General features: G+C 39.4%; 1 protein-coding gene across 1 annotated transcript; it reads right to left on the bottom strand.

Moving 5' to 3' along the window:
- Nucleotides 1-4,982: 4,982 nt before the first annotated feature.
- On the bottom strand, nucleotides 4,983-10,012 carry LOC106643894 (transmembrane reductase CYB561D2). The gene is made up of 2 exons (XM_014359205.2): nucleotides 9,483-10,012; nucleotides 4,983-5,576 (listed from the first exon to the last, which is right to left on the bottom strand). The coding sequence occupies exons 1-2, from the start codon at nucleotides 9,675-9,677 to the stop codon at nucleotides 5,064-5,066; spliced, it is 708 nt and encodes a 235-aa protein (XP_014214691.2). The 5' UTR covers nucleotides 9,678-10,012; the 3' UTR covers nucleotides 4,983-5,063.
- Between the last annotated feature and the right edge of the window lie 6,687 nt (nucleotides 10,013-16,699).

Raw genomic sequence — 16,699 nt, 5'->3', positions numbered from 1 at the left:
ACGGTGGTATATCTTTCTTTTTTTCTTGTCACCTATAAACACTCAAAGCTTCCTCGGAAACTCCCCCCCAGTTTCTCATCATGCACGTGCACGTAAGTTAATCCAAGAGTGAAATTTCATTCCAGCCCGAGGGATGTAAAACACTGTCCTTCTTTTTTTCCACCTCCCTACCCTCCACCCCGATTACGAAGAGATGACAACGAGAAGCAAAAAAAAAAAAAAAAAAAAAAAAAGAATCGACGGCTCGGGGGAAAAAAATTCATACGGATCATATCCAGAGTGGTACTTCTTTTGCGTTAGTGTGTGCGCATGTTTTACACGTACGTCGTGACTAAAATTGTGTTTTCTACGCAGCGAATATTTTCACCGGCAATAAGCTGCAAGACAATCATTTATTCTACTCAATTTACTCGCGTGATGTATTTCACGTCTACCTTGCATGAAACAAATAAAAATTACCACAAATAAAGGTATAAAACCATCATCCCAAGAAGCACTGATGTAACAATTTTGAGTCGATGAAACCTCATTCCGATACCATTATTTCTTGAAAATACAATCACGATACCGTAAAAGTTTAATTTTACGTATGGATCGTTGAGGAAAAAGAGGAATTCTCGTTAAAAAAAAAAAAAAAAAAAAAAAAAGAAAAAGGGGGCACGCATCCAAGTAGCGAAGCGAAGAAGCAGATATAAAAAGCTCGATTTACGGATTGTCTCTCGAAAAAATTTCGTGCTCTCGTTCACGGTGATACACGTACACGTGCTTTTCTTATTCATCAGGGACAACGTTTCGCGAAAGAAGGTCCACAGACAGCCGATCCCCGGAGGTTCTTGGAGAGACACGATGGGTTCATCCCCCTGTTTATTCTCTTTTTTTTTTTTTTTTTTTTTTTTTTTTTTTTCAATCCAATGAAAAAAAGTACCTTCAAGAGAAGGAGCGTAGCTCCACAGTTTTTGCATACACGCGCTTGCCTCCGAACAAAAATAGTGTAATGAACCATGAGAAAAGAGGTGGTTGTTGGGAGTGTAACGACACGAACGTCGTCGGAGTATGTGTATTTCGAGCAGACAAAAGAGAAAGGAAAAGAGGCAGACTGAAGTGCATTTTTTTCCCTCCCTCGCCCTTCGCGCGAAATAACTCGTGATGTTAAGGGAGCGGTAGTGACAGGGGGGGGGGCGCTTTTTTCACGCTTGGGGTGACGGGAGGGGCGCGAGCACGCATTACGTCAATTTGCAAAGATCACCGCTGACGTCACGCATAGCTGGCAACTGCTACTACAACTATACACGCGTGCGAGGGTGCTCGTAAATCGTACGGTTCTAAATAGCGTAGTGCGAGCGTGGACGCGCATGTTTATATAAATAATGCAGTGCAGTGACAGCTCGTCATCATTTAATTAGCGCCTTGTGTGCACTGTTTATTTGTTTACGGAAGAATGGACGAATTTTTTGTGCTTTTTTATTCTGTCTGAGTTATTATTAGAGTACAGTAAAGAACAGAAAGAACAGTGCCAAAGGATGTGTTGTATTGGTCTCAATGGTTACTCGGATAAGGCGTGAACGCGTTCAAAAGCAGAAAAATGTAAAAATATCCAGCAATTATGTCAAAAGAGTGTCTGTATGTGTATGTGTGTGTGTGTGATTTATTTTTAAATTTTTCTTTCGCAACGTGCAGTGTAAATAACTTTTTAATCTATGTCAGGGGAGAAGTGTGATGCCTACAGGGCATCCTAACTGCGTTAAGAAATAAAAAATATCTCGCACCATATTAAAAATAATATATAACGTACTGCCTAAGTATAGACGATGTATCTAATTGAAAATCACACAGCAGTATTTAAATTTTGATGATGCGGTTTTTGCATGAAAAAATATTTCTTATACTATTAGATCTTATAATATTGTATACAGTTGATTTTTTTCACGCAAATACCGAGTTGATGATTCTCAGTATGATTTTCATAACATCCTTATACATTTATACAACTATGTACCAAAGTTGAACAAAAATTTTCTTCTACTCAACACGTATATATATATACTTCTCCCCTAAAAATTATAAATAACTATATGATGATTTAATATCACGAATTAATTCGATAAGGAACGTCTTTTGTAAGGAAGAAAAAAAAACAAAATGTTTATTTAAAAAAAATTTTTCCCAGTTTTATCTAAACAGATTTTTTAGTGTTGCACATTTTTCTCAAACCGTAATTGTACATGTAAAAAAAAGAATGAAAAAAAAAAAAAAATGTTGATAGTGTTGATAATTTGTTTGATACGTATAAGATAACACACGTTAACAGGAGAAACTTTTTTAATGAAACCACAGTGTGTGAAAGCATCGAGTCGATGCGTGTAATTAAATCTTAAAACTAATAGTGTACGGCGATAAATAATTAAATTATTCATTATTGGAATCTCGTTGAGTTGGACTCCGTGAGAAGTATCATAAAGTGTTGATTGACACGTACGAGAAAATTAAATGGGTGCGCATGTATAAAGCGTGAGCAAAAAATAATCGTAACTGTAATTTATGTAGAAAACATATTAACAAACGAAAAAAATACATTCTAAGAAAAATATGTAGGTTACTTACGTAAGTGTACTAAATAAGCGTGATCCTTGATGTAGTTCAAGATCGAAAAGTTGTTCATACCACTTATTTTTAAATTTTATTCACGATGAAAGATCGAGCTAGGAAAAAAAAGGAGGCAAGGGGGAAAACAAATTGTTAAATGCGTTTGAATTTGTATTTATTGATTCACGATTGTTACCAAAGGTCTATCGATTCGTTACACGTAAAGGTGAACAGCGTAAGAATAAACTTCATGTAATATAATATGATATTCACGATATGTGCAAAAAATATAAAAATAAATAAACATAGCATTGTACAATTGGCATTCAAACAAGAAATAAAACCTATATCCTTGTTTCAGTCAGCAAATAACACCTATACTCTAGTAAAAAGAAATAAGGTAAGTACAGGCTCGCCGTCAGATGAAACACGCACAACGCCAAATGGTATTAAAAAAAAAAAAAAAAAAAAAAAAAAATATTTTTTATCAAAATATCGATTACTTGGGCAATTTTAGAAAAAAAAGACAAGCGCACATATGCTTGTACTAGTTGCATCAATAGCACTACACAAAAAATATGCAATAAAGTCTGAACGCGTACACGAGGGGAGCCGATAAAATCCTGAAATATCCGATCATTACATGTGCCCTGCTTTCATGAAAAAGAAAAAGAGGAGAAAAAAAAAAATTCCAAGTCAGGGAGCAGAGAGAGAGCATGCAATATCGCGCGCATTGTAAAGGCGACCCATACCACCACTGGTTGAACCGCCGAACGGTCCATTCCGGCTGACGTCGTTTTTATAATGAGGTCCAGCGAGCGAGAGAATATCGCGACCGTCCATTCACTGAGCGACCGAGCGCTCGAACGCCCGTGGCGGTGCAATGCTACATTGCTCCCTCTTTTTCCCCTTTATTTGTGTGTGCGTGTGTGTTTTTTTTCTCTCTTAAAAAAGGAAATGCTGCGTCCTACTGAACTTCCTTCGATTCAAAACTCAAACTAAGATTGCCACTGCAAGTTTTATTTTTCATCAAACTTGAACCTGTACCAGGTGCTTACTCAATTTTACAAAGCTTGGCTACACGGAAGGAGCGCTTGTACACCGCAACCAGCAAGTGACAATAAACGGACGCTTTACACACGCGTAATATAATAGAGGTTTGGGGGGGGGGGATCGTAGTGGCCCATTTAATGGGCATTTACTGCTCAATGTCCACCCGGCCCCGCACTGTTATTGACGCGCTTATTATACACGCGTAATCGCGCGCGACACAACAGTACAGCCGGGGCTAGTTGAGCGTGCCATACACAGACAGACAGACAGAGAGAGGGCTACCGGCGATAACTGTTCGGCCATTATGCATCGGCCCCACTGGTACTCCGGTTAATCGCCCCCACAGGTGCGCCTCTATATTACCCCTCCGTCTCCTCGTTCCGTGCAGCCACGGAAAAACAAAGTTGCCCCGCTCGATTCGGCTGGTCCATCGATCATGAATTATTGCGCGCCCGACCGAGGGGACTATTGTGTACTTGTTGAGCGTGCAGGGGAGGATAATTAATTTCCAGAGAAGGAGGCGCTTCGTTTGTTCTTTGCGTGCATGGAGTTTAGTTTGGAAAAGTTTTGCTTGGTTTTTTTTTTTTTTTTTTTTTTTTTTCATTTTAGTATGAAACGTGCTTGTGGCGATTGGCCTTTGACTTTTTGATTCGTTTTCGCGACAGTTTGTTGCATTTTTTTTTTCCGAGTATGTTGTACCGTTACGCTACTAGATTGAAAACGTTGATTTTAACAAGTGTATATAGGGTGAAAATACAGATTGGTTGAAAGCTCGAGCTTTTTTGTTTATTTGGTGGAGATTTTTTGACTCTGGCGGATATTCAAGTTAGTAGACCATCAAACTGTGTGGACCTCTGACTGGTACAAAACTTTATTATGTAGAACTTTTGAAAAAAAATATCGTATTGAGGAGCATTTTTTTCCCCTCTGGGTGGAAGCGTTTTATGATGACAGCTGTGTGACGATAAGTTTTACCAATAACTTTTTTATTCGTCGTTGTTATTTACAAACGGTAAATCTCTTTTTTATTCCCCAAGCACGATGGATTTCCGATATTTGAAAAAATTTGCATCAAAAATAAAAAAAATAAAAAACCGCCCTCGATTCTCGCACAGCGAGCGAATCTTGTCTCGGCGCGCAACTTTGATTGTTAGGGTTGTTTGCTGTTTTGCGAAAAAACCAATCTGTTAGAAAATAAAACTTGACCGTGTTTCAGCGAAAAAAAACCCCGAGGCTTTCGAAAACTCCTCGAATCCCTACAGTGCGCACTAGACACTTGACAATCAAAAACTAGTTGCAAGCTCTTCTCGCCCTTTCACACGAGCACCGGAAAATGAAAAAAAAAAAAAAAAAAAAAAAAAAAATCCCCCTTCGTTAAGATTTCCAAACGACTGTCCAATCCTGCCTCGCTGGAAACGACAACAAAGTCACTTCCGCGCGAGCCGCAAAACACCCCGTAACTGCTGGCTAAGCTGCCGAGTTGCCCCGACCAGGGACAGCAGCGTTATCAGAACAGTCGTCACGGTCACAGCGTATATGACCTCGTCACTGTACTTAGTCCTTAAAAACTTCGTCCTGTGATAGGCGAGCACCTGGGCAGCCATGCCGGTGACAAAGCACAAGACCCCGAGCGAGTTGTGGGCGAATTTGGCGGTGACCGGCTTGATCTTCCTCCGGAGTTTGGCAGCGAACAGAGCCGGCAGGCCGGACACGCAGACCACGGCGATGCAGCCGACCGAGACGATGCCCAGGATGGAGTGGAGGGAGTTGAAGTGGCTTCGCTTGTTCAGGTACTTGTAAAGGACGCCGGTGACGGTGCAGGTGGCCCCGAGCACCTGGAGGATCCAGTGCACGTGGGTGCTGCCTCGGCGAGTCAGGCGGACGGTCCATGCGTTCTCGCCTGCGAGTGATACGATCGCCTCGGCCATCAGCAGCACGTACTGCAATCATTCACGAAAAAGAATCGTTTCAGTCTGTTGTCATGGAATTATACCCACATTCGTTGCCTCAAAAAGATATTCGATGGTCATAATTGTTGATTATCATTCAAACCCCACATTATATTTTACCGTAAAAGTGATCAAAGAATATAGTATCCATACCGAGTTTTAATGTTGTAACTTTTTACTGATATAGGATATGGACATTTGCATTTTAAAAAACCAACGAGTATTTTTTCCGTGACACCGATCACAAGCACATACTGCTTTGTCACCTTGTACTCGCATGTTTATCGGCGTTAATTTCTAATTAGAAATAAACCCAAATCTTTTCATCGCTGCGGACAATCACAGAGCTCTCTTCGAACGGACATACAATAGGACCGTGAATTAACAAGGTACTTTCGAAATCCTCATTGTCAAACCCTATAATTAATACGCACTAAAGCGCACATAATTAACATTTCGATCGGCCAGCTTACATAAACCTCCATTCATACGAGCCAAATAAATGTCAATCGAGTTCATGTACATATACGTGATCTCAATAATGAGATTACGTCCACTAATCGTATTGTAAGTGACCAATGCTTTTCAAATACTCGTGTGTTTTATTTATTTTATTACTATTCATCACAATGCAAATGCAATGTATGTTTTCGAAATTTCGCATTAATGAATTAATGAAAGCTTCGCCCAAGTCTCATTAATACAATATAAAAGCAAGAAATGAAAGCACGTGCATGTAAATACTAAAAGTTCAAGTGCCCTCTTTCGAATATAGGTCAGCCGTCGCACCTCCAGCAACATCTCTCTCGAATCCGAGGTGCATATGTATATACACATACGCTTCGTTCACGTACGTGCATCGGAGGAAAAATCCAAAAAGCATCTCTGTACCTGCAGCCAAAAATGTTACGTGTCCGAGAAAGGACTTGTTAATAAATTCAAACCGAGGGGCTGCGCACTATGAAGTCTTTTGATGACTTACGACATCTTTGAAAGACTTAGAATGACTTACGAAGTTTTTTTTAATGACTTCAAGAGTGCGCAGCCCCTCGATTCAAACACGTTCCTTGGATATAATACTAATCCACGCACTTAACAGCAACGCATTGACTGTATACCTATGTTGTTACGAACTACCAAGTTTTTTCTTTCTATACATATAGTCAAGCGTTCGCTTGTATTATTACTTGTTTTAAATTATTAATATCCATCAAGATGAGGAAACGACTTGTCACACGCTTAGATAAGTCGTGGAGAAGGTCTTGTGACGATCAGTCAAACAAGGGCTGGTCGGGGGCAATCTTTTCTTCCTCACTAATCATCTTAGCGATTGATAAAAAGGGAGGACCACAGAAAGGGATGTTCGAGTGCCTCAACTCAGTCACATTTTTACTTTCTTTCGATCAAATCTCTCGTTACCGTGACAACTTGTTGACACTCTTGCGTTTTATTTGCTATTATTTTTTACCTTTTATAATTTTACGTTGGCAGACGAGTGTCACAATCTATTTTGTTCGCAAACGAGCAACAACAAAGCATAGTTTGTATTCATTGGCGAACTAACAAAGTTATATTCTCCATATGAACCTAGACAAGTTTTATTTTAAGTTTATTTAAGTCAGGAACATAATTATGTAGTAGGCTAATGTGGACAGGATAATTCATATACAGCCCGTACGTAAATATGTGCAGGTAGTTGAGTTTAAGGCAGTTCTCCGTGTGTATTTTCTTTTCTTTTTTTTTTTTTTTCTAAGCCCCTCGAGTTTTCGAGAAAAGAGGGAGGAAAGTTTTCCCAGCAGCAATCAACGAGTTGCCCCGAGCCCTAAGCACTAAGCGGTCGGGCCTCGTGATTCTGATTAAAAAAACTCGATTCCCCAGAAGAAGAAGGAGGAGGAGGAGGATTATTTGCTTTCCCGGTATGGGGGCTCGTTTTGACTAATTTCGCGCGCCGCAAACGAGTTTGCTGTACAGCACACCGTGCGGTTATGCCGATGGTTATCGCTGCGTAGCGCTGCAGCGGTAATTTTCGGATCGTTTACAACGGGTAAGCAGACGCAACTTTTTGCTCGTGCGAGTGAGAACTTTGCAGACCGAGTTTTTGAAAGTTTTTCGCGGGAAAAGTTCCGCTGGAACGGCTAATGTTTTTTGTTGTTGTACTCGGTTATGTGCGAGCATTCGATGCTTACGTTGAAATTAAAATTGTTTGCGGGCCGCTTCGGGTGAGTGAATTGTTTTTTCGTCTTCTACGACCTTCGTAAGGATGTTGAGTGAGGAGAGATTTTTCATAGTACCTTTTAAGTATGCACTCTTTTAAGTAGGCATTATTTAACGAATCGTATTTCTAGTCAGTCTGATTCGAAAAGCGTTTTGTAAATACGCTGTCTAAGCATTGCACGTCTACTTTCTATGCTTCGTACATATGGACGATAGACGGGAAAAATAATCGTCAGTACTTGGGTTTATTGGAAAAAGTTTCAAATTTTTGATGCGAATTTGAAATGCATCGTCCTCACTTCGATACGCACCCGTAATATTTTTTTATTTTTAACGCTTATAGTCAAAATTTACGTAATGTAATGTATAATCGCGTACTGAACGTAAAACATTCAAATTACGCGATATTTTTTTTTTCAATTTCCTACTTGCGCATGTACAAAATTGCATGAAACGTTCACTTGAGGAAAAAATAAATTTAAAAACAAGTCATCAACACTTTCATTACTCTCACCAATATATCGCGTTAACGAGCGACGATAAACTAGATTTGAGCGACTGTAAAATCGCGCAAAATATACTTTGTCAATTCGCAAAAGTAGTTGGCCTTTCTTTCATAACGAGGTAAGATAAATGTCCGAAGCTTTCATGCATATACCATCGGATAAACGGAGGCTTAATTTCGCTATTGGACGAAAAGTTTTTAATCAAATGTCGTCGGTCGTATACACACGGAGTTTCATCAATGGAGACTGATTCCATTCGAGTCCAACAAATGCCGAGAGAGACAGAGATACACCGTTTATCCGGATGGGCCGAGCGTATATCTCTCGGTCTGGATTCACGAGGACTTCCGGCTTGCCGAAACTTTCCCCTGCCCCCGGTAAACGAGCTTACCAAGATCATCGACCGGAGAATGCGAAATCAAGACCCACTGTGCACACTACTAGCAACAACAACAACAAGGGCAAACGAACAAACGGCCAAAACCAATCGACTCTACGAGCGTTATTTGATTTCGCATCTTCGATAACACGAGCCATCCGACAATTAAACGAAATCAAGGAGCGTGTCGAGATTTATTGAACTAGGTCGCACATCCGACGGAAGGCCCGTGCAAAAGCACCTCCGAATCCACACTCTGGATTTCGTAACTTGGGCTCTTTGGTGCACTGAACGTGCACCTGCGTGTACATATATATGTGTGTACACGTTCACATGTGTATCCGTCGCTGAATAAATAACAATTTAACCAAAGGGGATCCGTTGATTGAAGGGGGGAACTCTGCTCGCCCCGTCTCTCCCCAAAAAGTGGTTTTTCGCCCATTGACTTTTGGGTGAAATAGCTTTTTTTCGGAGGAAGCGCTCGGAATTCCACCCGAACGATATTGCCCCCCCGGAAAGCCAATATAAAGTTCAAAAAGATCTCACCTCGGGCTGCGGAAAAAAAAGGCAATACCGCAAAATTAAAAGGATTACCCTTGCCAGGGGCTACGCTTGCACCCACGTACACGACGAAAGTTCCGCAAGCTCGAGACACCCCGTGTCACACACGGAAGGGCGAAATCAATCGCCAGTCAAATATTTGCACGCTGGCTCCGTGAGAGAGAAGAGATACACGTTCCCAGTTGGAATGGACGTACGTGGGGCAGGAGTAAACGCAGATGTTGACTGTGGACTCACCCCGATAGTGCACAAAAGGGCGTGCAGGTCCGTGGAGTGCCTGAACTCCCGTGCCTCGTAGCAGAGGAAGCCGACGGTGCCCAGTATCAGCACATGATTGACAGCGTTCATGCCAATCAGGAGTACCTGCCGGTTGCTCACGACGAACGGCTCGTCCGCGCTCGCCGTACCTTCCTCTATCTGAATGGCCTTCATTGCCTTTCTTTTTCCCTCTCAAACTCCCTCGATTATCGTACTCCCCCTGATTCGCTTTTGAAAGTTATCGGGTTATATCGAGTCAATCGTTATCGAATTATCTCGCTTGGCGGCTGTATACATGTATAGACTTGCACCGGTAACCGGTTGGAAATTACAATCGAAAAATCAAAAGAGAGTTTTCCCCCGGCGTTAATTCGCTCGGGAGCAAGTTGAAAATTGAGAAAAAAAAATGTATCTGTACCCGAGAGAGCGCGCTTTGGCGAGCAAATTGCGTAGAGTTTGATTTTCGATAAAAGTTTTCCTCCCGGCGTGCGCACCGGCGGCATCGGCAGCTAACGCAGCACTAACGGTTTTCCGGCTGCTGTATAGTACATACGGACAATCCTGAATCGGTCGATTCATCATTGGGAGTTTATCAGAGAGCACTCCCCCCCCTCGATATTTTCTGATTTGTAAAACTGTTGCCTCGTTGCATAATCATAATTGATGTAGAGTTCGAGGTTATTTTTAGGCTTTGCTTGGAGTTGGATTGTTTTGTTGCGTGACTGTACTGTTTCTCTTTGGCCAACTTTGATAAGAGTGTGCGAACTGTATGTGAAGTACTTTATAACAATATACCTACATCAGATAACGAACCGATTGTAAACTAAAGCTTTCCTGTGGCTAAAGAATACAGGCAAATTTAGGGTAGTGTTTTATGAGTGATTAGGTAAATCCTTTTTTTTTTGCCTATACGTTTGTTGTGAATTCCTGTGTACATACAGAGATACTTAACGTAGCGCGTATTTTGATAACAGACGCGTCTGTACGTAGTAATAAAGATAATGTAATAAAGAATAACGCAAATTACTCATTATTGCTTGTTTACGGAATAAGAGGAAATATCAAGGTACTTGATAATTTTTTTTTTTTTTTTGTAAAGTAGGTTCGAAGAATAATAAGTAAACTTTCAAAAATAAAGAGAATAAAATATAAATGTTCACTACATTTTACTCTAAAATTTTGTGTTCCACTTAGTACACAGGTTTGGATGATTTACATCTATAGATAGTTGTAACTGATTGAAGAAAGTACGGAATATTACAGCTTAAATGGCCGAAACGTATGGAAGGATGATTCAAAATTCAATTTTTTTCCCTTCTAGTATTGTCTTATTCTCAGCGTCTCGAGAACACGTGTACCAATATTCAGATCTTATAATTTTCGTAGTAAAAGAAGAGATCATTAAAAAACACAACCGGTTTATACAAATTGATAAACCGAAATGAAAGATTTTCGCTCTTGTTTTTAATAAAATATTTTAATTTTATGATGGATCCACAGCACATTTTAAATCCCATATCATAAAACATATACTTTTAGAGTATTCATTCCGACCTGTCTATACAAAGCTTTGCAGTGGGAAATTAAATAACGTTTGCGCAGGGCTCAGGCAGTTAATTACTAGTTCCCCGTGAGTGAATACTTTGAGTCAAAATTTAATTGGATCGTTTTACATTTCCCCGCTGATTTTTCTTTGAAATCGATCTTCTTCCGTAGATATGTTTTTACGGTAAAATCTGATTAGTCTGGAGCTTTAAAGCGTGCACGTTTCACCTAAATTAGCTGATTAATTGACGGCTCATCTTGTGTCGATTCCGTGAATGATCGAGTCAAAACTTTTGAAGCTGCAAATACGAATAAAAAAACTGTAATTTACACACCTATATTTTTGCTACCACAGATTGCAATAAAATAATTATGCGTATGTTGCAAGCAGATGAAAAAAAGAAAAAAATGGGTTTTCCAAAAAATACCAACTTTCAGCCTCAGAAAATGAAATGAAGATAACTCTTTATAGGGAAATTGAGTGCAAGTGTTTTTCACACAGTAATATTTGTGTTTATTTACGAACCAACGATTGATTTTAAGAATTTTGGACTGTTCCATGCACTTCTCGAACATCATTGAATTGAATACCTGCAGAACAACATTATGATTACATGGTTTGATTCGTGTTAAAAACGTAGTTTCACAGCGGTGGTAAGCAGAAAGCAGCTTCAACGTAAAAAAGTAAAGAACCCAATCCCCCGAACGAGGAAAATGCACGTCGATAAAAGGACGATGAGGGTAGCGGTAAGCCACTTTGCTCAAGTAAGTTATATAAATTTATAAAGCGACGCAAAAGGAAGTCTCCGCCGTGTACACATAGTCCCCCTCCCCTCCCTGACCCTTTCTCTGTCCCCCCCTTTAACTACACAGCTGGGAGCCACTGGTGAAAATAATACCGGCGAAATAAGCTTGAAGTGCGCTGCCAGCAATAATGGCATCACCAGCGCTACCACGGTACGAAAGAATAAAAGAAAAAAGAGGCGATGACAGGTGGACAAGGGCAGCCTTGGCCGGTTGTCTTGGGGGAAAAAAGGAGCGAGCAAACGTGCCAAAAGATTAGAAGCGCGATTATACCTGGAATAACTGATTATCAAAATATCGCGAATGATCGATAAACCAGTGATTATTTCGACGCTTTATCGGGCGCCAAGTGGTGCGTGCTGGATGAGCCATTCGTACCACACGTCTGTCTGGACGCACGTATAGGAGCGATAACGCGTGAGAACGATAAGATCGACGGTTCTTCTCGGTGGAGGTGAAGGGAAAGAAAATAAATGGAAATAAACTGCCACCGGCTTATAAATGGGGACGCGAAGACAGATTTTATTCATTTGGCCGATTTTCCTTTTAAGGAAACGCTCCAGAGTGTTGGGTGTGCGTCGTCATTTTTTTTATGACTTTAGCTCCTCACTTCGACTGCTGCAGGAGTAATGTTTTAGAATGGATTTTAAAAATAAGGGGAGGTCAGTCGTTCACACTTACAACGCTTGAGATTTTCTTTCTCTTATTTTCCAGCCGAGTTTTTGCTGTAGTTGGTTGTCTATTAATTTTTTTTTTACCTTTAATAGCTTCAGGGATGCAATTTTCAATTCAACAAATTTGGTTACCTCACAGTTTCAATATCTGATAAGAAACCGAGTGCACTTGGGATGTATAGACGTAAGTTTAAGAGTTGATCCACGAGGCGGATTGTAATCTGGTGGTGATCGAAGAACAATCAGTGTTCTTGACTGCGGGACTCGAGACTGATTGATGATAAATCATGCGAAAACGTGCTGGGAAGCCGTGCGTTATCGTGTCTATCCCATTTTTGCATTAATCGCACTTTCATAGATCGTGTAATCGATACATGGATCGTACATAGGTTTCTATTTATTGGCAATCAAAAAAAAAAATTGCACTACTACGATTTAAATTACTCATCGCGACAGAGGAGCACGTGCGTTGTAGTTCATGATCATTATTTTATGGATATTGTGATATGTACAACATGTGTGGATTAAGATAAAGTGATTTTCATTTGCACACGTTGGTCGTGTGTACTTTGTCGTATTGATGATGATGCATTTCGTTTGTAGAAAAAAATTATTCTGCAGGAAAAATCGATGATTTGCGTAGGAAAAACGTCTGGGAATCCCTGATATTATTAACGTAAACAAATTGTCTCATTAATAGATGTGCACACGAGGATAAATTTTTCACGCTAATTGAAGTGATTTCATCTTTGGTTTCAACGTATTTGCAAAACCAAAACCGGATAAAACAACGTTCCTCGCATCTGATTTCTAGTATAAAAAAAAAAATTAACTTTTATTTACTTATTGTTACTTACTTTTGTAAATTTTTCGAGATTTCTAAGCTATGTAACTTGCACAATGCTATTGTATGCATTTATACCTTATTAATGCTGCTTTTCATCTCGTTCTTGTGGTAATACCCGAATTGGATTACACAAACCGCACTGACCAATAAATACATATGATGGTTACTTTATTACTTATTGTTTAAAATAAATTACCACACTGTCGCTTAAACTATTTAAAATGAAATCAAAGTTCGATCTCTTTTTAACAAATCATTTTAACAACCACAATATAGTTAAACAGTTATAATCTAATATAGTTATCGCAGATTCTCTATCTTATGAGCCAAGGGTAATTAACGAGCGTTTGATGGATTCCCACCAAATGATAAAAATTATTATCTTGGTATGAAATAACAAACCCCTACCCTCAAAAAAATCGATTCAGCCCATGGTAAGTGATTTCAACCCTCTGTAAGCTGCACCCTTATATGGTCTTTGCGGAATAGAATGTTTGGGTTGCTACAGGTTGGTAAATCAGGGAGCAACTTTGCAGCGGTAGGCAAGTGATGTCGGTAAAGAGAATGTTCGGAGATAAAAATTGATCCCATATATATATTATTGTTTTGTCATCACTTTATGATTATGAGATATGGGAATTGTTAAAAATATTATAGACTTGTTCAACTCGTTCCTGATGAGCTGCAGATAAAATACCATGTCCACAAACTTTATGCAGCCGATGGTAGAAAGCAAAGGGTAGGATTTTCAGGGTATTGGAAGCCTCGATCCTAATAGTTGATAATCAATTAAAAACTATGCAAAAATGGTCAAGAATACAGGGCTATAAGATCATACATCACGCTATTCCTTTTAAATGGAATAAGGTGATAAAAGCTTTTAACTTAGGTGTCTATAATGAATTCTCCGATTCTCCAACAGAGAAGAGAAATAAATTGTCGGACACCAGAAACCATCACTGCAAGTCTCCGCAGCTCAAAGATCAAGTTTTCACAGATAAAATAATGATAGTTGTAACTTTTTGTTAGTTTTAAAGATTATATCAATGTTTTAATACATAAAAAAGTGAAAGTATATTTTTTTACTATTGTTATTTGTTTTTATATCATGAACATTTTACTTATTGTTGTAAACAATTTTAAATAAAATTAGTTTTTTATTATTTGTTTATCTTGTATATGAGGTTTTGTGCTCATAGCATAATATTCCACTAATGTGGTCAACAAACCGACTGATCTATTATTTATGACATTATTGGTCAAACGAAATCTTTATTTCACCTTCTAGCGACGAGAAACCTGTCTAACGAGAAACAGCATTGTATTTTTTTTAATTTTTGTAAAAATTACACGAGGGTAACTAAGTATCTAGTTTTAGCGCAACAAAAGTGTACCTTGGTATTGTACTTACATCTCGAACCAGCTCCATATTATATTTAAAAAAGTTTTTCGTAATAACTAACAAATTATTAGTAATATAGTTAACCAAACATTCCACTCTCTCGAATTATCACTCCTGCAAAATATGCCTGAAAGATAAATAATACATCAACGTGTTGAACACTAAAGTTTCAATAATTAAGTAGTAACCCTTCGATGAGAAATGCAATATAACGAGCAAAGTAACTTTTTTCATACCAATTAAGCTCAACGAGCATCCCTCGTAACGATCTTGGGGTGCAGTAGCGAAAAATTCGACGCCACGCTACGAGCTCGTTGAATTTCATCAAATTTTACAAGCTCCTGGTCCCGAGCCAATATCATCAAGCATTGAGCTTTGGATTTAACGCATGACCGAGTCTCGATGATGATGTAACCGATACGTGGCACAAGCTCGTCTACGGAGAAACGATAGGTATATACATCACAAGAGAGGCAAGATCCGGGATGTATAAAGATTTTTTTCTTTTTTTTTTTTTTACCGAGTAAACATAGTATAGGAAACGGTAAACACTACGGAATTCCCGAGTGGTTATTTGACTCGCGAGCCCCTCTTGGATTGACTTTGCGAGCTGGGAGATGAAGGAAAGAAAAAAAAAGATTAGAGAAGCACCCAACAAGCCATTTGTAAACTAATATTTTTACATTTACAAGAACAAAAAAAAAGGAACATTATCGCCCCAACAGTATGAGAAAAAATAGTTTAATCCAATGAAAATTTGGTTTTCAATTCTTTAATTACCATAAAAAAATCAAATGGTAATCCAAACTATATTATTTGGTTGATGTCAGATCAATTGTTCTCTAATGTTGTCGCACGCGCTTTTATGGTGCTGCCCTCATAAATAGTGACAACAGAAATAAATGTTTCGTAAAGAATAGATTTTATAACATTCTTTGTTCTTGAAACCTGACCTAAAAATTACAGCTATTCAATCAGCACAACTGAGTCAAAAAGTAATTGCAAACAGTTTTTTTTTTTTTTTTTTTTTAAGTACCTATGTATTTTTTCTAACGATTTTATTGGTCATTGCTACTTTATAGTTAGTATATAAAAACTAAGCTACTATACTAAACTATATAAAAAAGGTTGAAGTTACAATCTCACTATTTTTAATAGTTGGAGCAACAATTTAACTGATTTTTACCATTTTTTTTAATGGTTCAGCTAACCAAATGTATTTTTTCGCGGCGTCCATCGCGATAAGCCCACTAGTTGGGTGTGAAAGTAAAAAAGCTAGCCCAAGCAAGGGATGAAAAAAAAAACCCCACTCGCACCCATCGACCGGAGGGGGGGGGTAGTTTCAATCTACGTGATGGTCGCGCGGAGTGGGAAAAAAAAGCTCAAAGTTGGGATGGACGAAAAGCTCGCGCTTGCGTGCCGCCAAAGGGCGAACTCGACCTCTCGATGGCTGTCTGTATGTTTGCCTTGGCCGATGGTAACGGACGGCAGACGGAGGAGCAAGTCAAGGAAACAAAGCTCGCCTCGGTCTCGTTATTTTTTGTGTACACACCGGTGCGGCTTATCGCTCCGGAAAGAGCTTTTTTCGCTGCCCTGCACTCCGCATCGGGATAATTTTCACGGTCCGGGAACCCCGTGTCTGCCCCTCCGACAAATTGTCCGGTGCTCCTCGTCCTGGGACTGTCTCGAGAATCGGAGGGGGCAGGGGAAAAAAGACGTCATCAAAAAGCCAACACAAGTGTATATGCGCGCCATCAAAAAGGAATGCAAATATAAGTATCCTTCCACCCGCCGATCTTCTCTCTGGACCTCTACATATATATACATGTTTTTTTTCCATCCCTCCAAAGTTTTGATGAAAAAAATGCAAAGCGCACACGCGCGCGACTCGTTATATCGGTAGAAAAGGCGCGAGCGAGCGAGA

Source organism: Copidosoma floridanum, unplaced genomic scaffold, assembly GCF_036245765.1.
Source record: "Copidosoma floridanum isolate Cflo_tuat_1 unplaced genomic scaffold, Cflo_Japanese_pri ptg000021l, whole genome shotgun sequence".
NCBI lineage: Eukaryota > Metazoa > Arthropoda > Insecta > Hymenoptera > Encyrtidae > Copidosoma > Copidosoma floridanum.
This window is presented reverse-complemented; position numbering and strand designations above follow the sequence as displayed.

Coding starts and splice junctions, on each gene's coding strand:
- LOC106643894 (XM_014359205.2), bottom strand. CDS start 9,677: ATGAAGGCCATTCAGATAGAGGAAGGTACGGCGAGCGCGGACGAGCCG. Junction 5,577..9,482: donor CCCTTTTGTGCACTATCGGG/GTGAGTCCACAG, acceptor GAATGATTGCAG/TACGTGCTGCTGATGGCCGA.